We start from the raw sequence: 7,197 nt of genomic DNA on the forward strand, positions 1-7,197 counted from the left end.
AAGTTCCATACCCCAGTGACGTCGGAGTGCTTATGTATCTTGCAAATTGCACGAGATGTGATATTGCATTTGCAGTAAATCTACTTTCTAGGCACAGTGCAGCTCCCACCAAACGTCATTGGTCTGGAGTGAAGAATATCTTTCGATATCTCCAAGGCACAAATGATCTTGGCCTATTTTTCCAGTTCCAGAGAAATCAGGACTCTGGTATGATTGGATATGCGGATGCTGGCTATTTATCTGATCCCCATAATGCCAGATCATAGACCGGCTTTGTGTTCCTACATGGTGGTACTGCTATATCATGGAAGTCCTCGAAACAGACTCTGGTAGCAACATCTACCAATCATTCTGAAATAATTTTATTATTTGAAGCAACGTGTGAATGCGTATGGCTTCGCAGAATGATAAACCACATACAACAGTCATGTGGAATTGGTTAGTCATGTGGAATTGGTTTGATAGAATCATCTACCGTTATCTATGAGGATAATGCGACCTGTGTTTCACACATGCAAACATGATACATCAAGAGTAATATCACTAAGCATATTTCTCCTAAGTGTTTTTTCCCGTGATCTTCATCAAAGCGGGGAAATAAACGTCTTGCAAATTAAATCATGCGAAAATTTTACTGATTTATTTACCAAGTCTCTACCAAATTTTACATTCCATAAATATGTTCATGGAATTGGTATGCGTCGTAAGGTTGCTCCCGCAACCGATGCCTCTCTCCTCTCTGTCTGGAACCGGTGCATCCCTCTGGATCGTCGCGTCTCTCCAGCGCATATAAATTGTACTCTCAACGGATCAATAGACAAAGATTTGATTCGATCTCAAACAGTTCTACACATGGTCAATGCTTTTTGTCAAAGATAAATCCTGCGTTTGGTGATTTTTTTTGCTAGCTGCCGTTACTGTGGTGTTTTTTCTTCAGCTAAGGGTGGCTTTATGTATTTCACTCTTTTGATTGACTTGCTATAGGTGGTGTTGGCTTGGATGGTCTTTCTCCACTAGAGCCGAGCCGTTCAGTTCCCACCACCACGCTCGCCTCAAATCTCAACCAAGCCACCATCGGCTCTCCATAGTGGCATCGGATCGGAACCGGGGCCCACGCGGCCAACCTCACTAACTACAAAAGCCAACCCCATCGCCACCGGCTCACTGCTAAGAACACACTCCCGCCCCACCCCACCGACAGCAGCAATGAAGGCCCTCGCCGGCGACGGCAACGCCTCAGCGCCGCTTCTGCAGGCGACCAAGATCAGCATCCCCGCCTCCTCCACGGGCGGGGCCGCGGAGGCCGCGCTCCTCGGGAAGGGCCGGTACAAGGTGTGGGCCCTCGCCGCCATCGCGCTCCTCGCGCTCTGGTCCATGTCGGCCGCCTCTGTCTCCCTCCGCTGGTCAGCCGGTGACCTAGCCGCCGCTGTCTCAGGGGACCTCGACGCGCCACTCCGCGACGATCTCGATTCCCTCGTAAGATTTCTCTTTTGCTTTTGTTCGTTTCGCACCCCCTCTATAGTATTCTTACCTGCCAAGTGCTTGCTGTATGGTCTGTTCGTACGCGCAAGCGACGCCCCGACCCCGTGAAGATTATCTTCTTGTATCCGGATCAGTAGGCGCTTTAAATAAGGCATCTGGATTGCTGCGTTATCTACACTAGAAGAATGCCCGTGCGTTGTAGCGGGGCCATTTTAGCTTTAAGAGTTCAATATTATGACATTGGCGATCTTTTTTACCATCAAATCCTCACACACTCTCTCCCCCTCCCTCTTCCTCACTCTCTCTCCCTCTCTCTCTCTCTAACACACCCACATAGCCTATTCTCCCCGCCAATAAGACTTACTCAATTGGCAATAATGTGTGGACTTATGGTGAGCTTAACTGAACTAATGGATAGTGTGATATATTCCCCAATCATTTAACAATGAAATTTCAGAAATGGGAAGATTATGTAACACCTCAAGTAGTTAGTTACAATGACCTCCCCCTAATGATGCCATGTCATCAGGCTTGCTAAGCCAAACTGCCACTTGATAAAAATCAAAGCCCAATTCAAATTTAATATAAAGTCAAATAAATTATTTCGTCAAACAGTAAAACTAAAATGGTCACCATATTCTATAAATTCCACTGATTTTTGACATGTTGAGCCCAAAATTATTGACCCAAAAATTAAATCTTGTCAAATTAATAAGAGGTTCAACAGTAGTTAAAATAACCAATTAAATATAAACCTAAATTTATGTATTTCCTTTTGGCCCCAAGCTTTTTGTGCCACCTAAAAATATTGTGCTCGAATTGTGTGCATAGTTTCACAATTAACAAAATCCATTTAGTTGATATAAGAATAAATAGAAAACGGTGTTAAAAAGGAGAAACGGATTAGAATACATTAAAAACCAAAAGGACGATGAAAAAGGGGATTCCCCCTACCCCCGGGCCTTGCCACCGAACCGGCCCAGTGGTCTAGTCCCCGCACGGCCGTCTTCTCCTGTTCCCCGAGCCCGTCGCTACAGAGCCGGGCTCCCGCCCGACCACCTCGCCGGTATCGAAGGGGAATGGATAAGGGTGACGCCCTGCCTCCCCTACCCCCATGGCCTCACTCCTCCTCGACGTCCCCTCCCAGATCCACTTCTCCTCCTCGCTCGCTCGATCCCGGTGATCTGGACGAAGTCAGATGCCACGGCCACCATGACCGACCCCGTCCACACGGCCACTGCCCTCCCTGCTGGCTAGGAGCTTGTCGAGGAGCTCCGAATGCCTCCACTACTTCGTCTGCGCCAACGAGATCAAGTCCAGCACCCCTAGATCGACGTCGTTGCCGTCTTCCTCAACCTTCGGCCACCGCGACATTGTCGTTCGATCCGCGCCGCCCCGAGCTCCCCTGTCTTCCCCTAGGGTGCCATTGACACCGCCGTGATCTCCTCTTGCCTTTCCTTAATTTCCCCTCTCGTTTGCTCTCGTTAGGTATTTCGCCATGGCCGAGAACCGCCGTCCGCCATGGCCATTGCAGGGGTAGCCACTGAGCTCCTCGGATTGACCCCGTGGCACATGCCCGCTCCTATGCGCGCCCATGCCCGAGCCTTCAGCTCTTCTTCCGCGCCCGCGGGGCCACTCCCTCTCTGGCTCTCCATGCCCACGCACGTGCCACACCGCGTCCATCGCGCCCGCCGTTGCCATCACGCTCGCCACAGCCACCGCACCACTGTGCCCCGCGCGACGCACACCCTGGCCGCGCGTCACACTCTCGCTGGCTGCGCTCGCCCGTCTGCTGCCGCCTATCCCTTCGCTCGCCCCGCTGTCGCGCCCCTACCTCGCGCCACCTCCTGTCGCGGCCATCTTCTGCCGGCCGCCCCCTCAGCCACGCCGGTCGCATCTCTGCCCTCCACCGTCGGCCGCTCGCCTCGCCTGCTGCGTGCTTCTTCCTGTTGCTATGCGCTGCTCTACCACTGGTACGCTGTTGCGCCATGCCCTCGACACCATCGTGGACAAACGTGGCGGAGGGATTGTCAATGGAGTATGAGGAGGAGGTGGCGGAGAAGGTGTGGAGAGGCAAGAGGTCTAGGGTGGCGTCAGCTGGCTGTGGTGGAGGTGATTATGCGAGAAGGAGCCGGAGCGGAAGGAGAGGTCACAATTGGAAAGAATCGCAAAAAAATCATAACCCGGAGATCTCATTCCAAAAAAATGCTAATATCGATGGAGGGGTGATTTCCTTCAATAGGTGGAAAACATAGGAGATATTGGATGTTATCAAGGAAAGTAAAAATTTAGGGAAGTTAGGATTTTGAACTGATTTCTATGCAAATGGGGTTTTATTGTTTGGTAACATGATATCAGTACCTGCCCGTTTGTGACGTGTCTGATTAGGAAAGTTTGCAAATGTTAAGAAACTATTTATTGGGAGGAAAGTTTGTGACGTGTCTGTTACTTGTTTCCTAAAACAAATTTCACTAATGAGAGAAATCGATTGATTTAAATAAGTTAGGAAAGTTAGATTCAAATCTATTATTTGTTTCTTAAAAGTTTGTTATTTGTTTCCTAAGACAAATTGAACCAATAAAAGGAATCAATTGATATGAATAATTTAAGAAAGTTAGATCCGTGATTTGTTATACGTTAGGAAAGTCCTGGTTGTAATAAAGAGTGGAGAGAAAAATAAACCGATGGACCAGGATGGGAGGGGGTGGTGGGAGGAGAGACGAAAAAAACCCAGCGAAAATAAACCGTGGAGACTATTCACCAACTGCTCCATTAGGAGTAGAGATTCCTTTGGAAAACAAATCCTTAAATATTTAAGCAAATCCTTTATCCGGAAGACATTTCTTATATTCTAATGTCTGACAAATGCCACAATTTTCTTGCTACATTTTAGCAAATCGTAATTTCGCCAGGAACTAAGCGATGGCCTAAGTTTTCTAAGTCAAATGCATTTCTTAGAACACGTAGTTCCTCCTACACGTTTTCCTTAATTATTTTTCAACTTTTTTTGCGATATTTTTTCTTCTTCTCTTACTTTAACTCAAGTGTAGCCACAACACCCCCAAATTTTGTGCACCAAAAAATTCTTGTCATTTGAGAAGGTGTTCATTGTATTGGTAGTTGGCATTAGAAAGCACAACACTATAGTTGTTTGGTTATTGGATTCTGAATGAAAATAGGCTTGTTATAACTGAGCAGGAGATGGAGGAAAGGGAGAAATTAGTTGGTCGGATGTGGGACATGTACACACGCACCAGCGATGAGGTACGCCTTCCACGGTTCTGGCAGGAAGCATTCGAGGCTGCATACGAGGAGCTTGCTGGTGATGATATGCAGGTCCGCGACACGGCCATCTCTGAGATTGCTCGAATGTCAGCCCACAGACTTGAGCTTGAGCAGCCTATGAATGCGAACCAGGTATGATCAGAGCATCAAAGTTCAAAACAGAGTATTTCTTGTTCATACACATCTAACTTTCCCTCTTTTATGTTGTAAATAGTTCGTGAATTCTTGTTCACTTCACTTTGTAAGCATTTGTTTGGGCATGGAACCAGTTGGTCATAATTTCTTAGTATGATTGATTGCCAACTTTTTACTATATTAATCTGACAATGCCCAAACCAGTGATAGGTGATCTATATGAATACAAGGGCTGCTCATACCATTCTTGAAAGAAAAAAATGTTTCGCATATGTGTAACAACACAGTTTGCACCTATGATTATTAGTTGTTGTCCGTACATTTATCTAAGTTAATCATGACATGCTAATTTTGGCACAAGGTATTTTTCGTTGTAGCAATTCTCTTGAAAAACTTTGGTAGGTTCATCATTCGAGATTGTTGAAATCTGCATATAATTTCTTGTAAGCAAGCATGTGGTACATTTTATTTACAGCTGTGAGTTGCATGCATGGAAGGAGGAAACATATTCTGTCATATATTTCTTTTATGCATACGCATAAGGGATGATAAGTTTTAGTTATGGATAGGACTCCGCAGAATGGCATCCTCAATGGCTAATAAAATTCACAACTTCTTAACCCTAAAAATAGTAATAACTTCTTAAAGCAGCAGTACAGAACAACAAATATAATGCTTTGAAAGTTATGAATTGCATTTCCTCTCAGCTGCAAATTGCTGATTCTTTTGTGAAGCAATTGTTTCAGTAAAGCACCCAACATTTTGGTGAAGTTCTGAAAAACATCATAAAAAGGAATATTATGGAGAATAGCATTCTCATTGGCTTGCCGTCCACAAAAGTTGTAACTTGACCATTTTATCCTGCTTGCACATTATTGCCTTTTCATGCCAACCTGGTCACTTTTTGAGACAGAACATCACTCTTATCGTTTGCAAACAAAAAAAGTCTTTGTCTTGAACATAGTGCCAGGATATGACAAATTTGTCATTTCTGGTTATGATACCTTCTGAGCTTGAGGTGAAGCTTCACAGGATATGGTCACCAGAAACATGTGATGGTGCTTCACACCACAGCCACAATGTGACTTTGCCATTGATTTTAATCCTCCTAAAAGAAGCTATAGTAAAAGTGTCACTGTAATTTTCATGGCCATGCTATTTGCCATAGTTGTTCCTGCTTAACGTTTATGATTTGATTTTCCCGCTGAGCCAGATTGCAATGTCATTCTCGTAATTTTTCTTGCTTCTGATGAGCTTATTTTCCCTTTTGGAATACATTGCCTCTATCTGTTTAGCAGGATTACAAAACCAATCTAGTTAGCTCTGTAAGCATCCTTCTTGATCAAGTTGTCTTTGTATAGATGAAATGTGGAAATGATATAAATACACAGCGAGATCTGAATTGTGATGTGTGATCTAGACGAATTCTTGCAATTCAGCAAATTGTGTAGCAGTTGCAAACATAAACATGAGCTCCCCAAAAAGACTCCATAATGTCTTGTTTCCGGAGGACCAGCCCATTGACTGCCAAACTTGCATTTATGCATATCATTGAAGTTTCCAGAGGACTAGCCCATTTGCTACCTGGAACTGTTAGGTATCTAGCATGGTTTTCTTATTCTGTCACTGCTTGCAGGAAGAGGGCAAGGTGAGCATCATGAATAATGATCATGGCAGAGTGAAGCAGTAGTTTCAAAACTGAAGATCTATCACAGTCGCGGACAACAAATATCAGAAGCTGAACTTTGAAGCTTTTATGTAAACTGAAATTTTCTGTATGGGAGGGCAAGCAAATGCTTGCCATGATGCAAAGTTTTAACTTCCCCGCAGTAGAGCATTGTATTATGTTCGAGATCGATAAGAACGAACGATCGAAAGAGTTGTAAAGTGAATCAAGTCGTCTTTATTGATAGTGATGGATCCTTATATACAACATGTACAGACGTCTCCAAAGGGGACAACGGTTCCAAGAGGCGACGCTCCAGGGAGAAACCTCCTACTTACAATACGTAGAGTATTTAACAAAAAACTACCACTTTCAACCAGCCCTAGGAAGAATCTATTGTACAAAAAATAGCAAAAACATACCCAAAATTTCTTAATCCACGCCAAAAACTACTACCTAGTACTCCTACCAATTAGGTTTGTTTAAACCCATTTATGACTGGGTTGGCCCACACGTCCATGCTGATGAGGCAGCTTAAACCAACACATTTTGTTTGACCGTTGACACGAGGGACCCACATCTGACCTTCTATCCTGTTATTCCCCCTCAAATCATTATTTTTCCTGAAC

The 7,197-nt window shown here is 44.7% G+C and overlaps 1 protein-coding gene across 1 annotated transcript; it reads left to right on the top strand.

Annotated features, from left to right (window-relative positions):
* The first annotated feature begins 1,149 nt into the window (after window positions 1-1,149).
* LOC123045821 (uncharacterized) lies at window positions 1,150-6,830 on the top strand. The gene is made up of 3 exons (XM_044469001.1): window positions 1,150-1,476; window positions 4,681-4,899; window positions 6,539-6,830. The coding sequence occupies exons 1-3, from the start codon at window positions 1,207-1,209 to the stop codon at window positions 6,590-6,592; spliced, it is 543 nt and encodes a 180-aa protein (XP_044324936.1). The 5' UTR covers window positions 1,150-1,206; the 3' UTR covers window positions 6,593-6,830.
* Window positions 6,831-7,197: the final 367 nt, after the last annotated feature.

This window comes from Triticum aestivum, chromosome 2B (genome assembly GCF_018294505.1).
Source record: "Triticum aestivum cultivar Chinese Spring chromosome 2B, IWGSC CS RefSeq v2.1, whole genome shotgun sequence".
In the NCBI taxonomy this organism is placed as follows: domain Eukaryota; kingdom Viridiplantae; phylum Streptophyta; class Magnoliopsida; order Poales; family Poaceae; genus Triticum; species Triticum aestivum.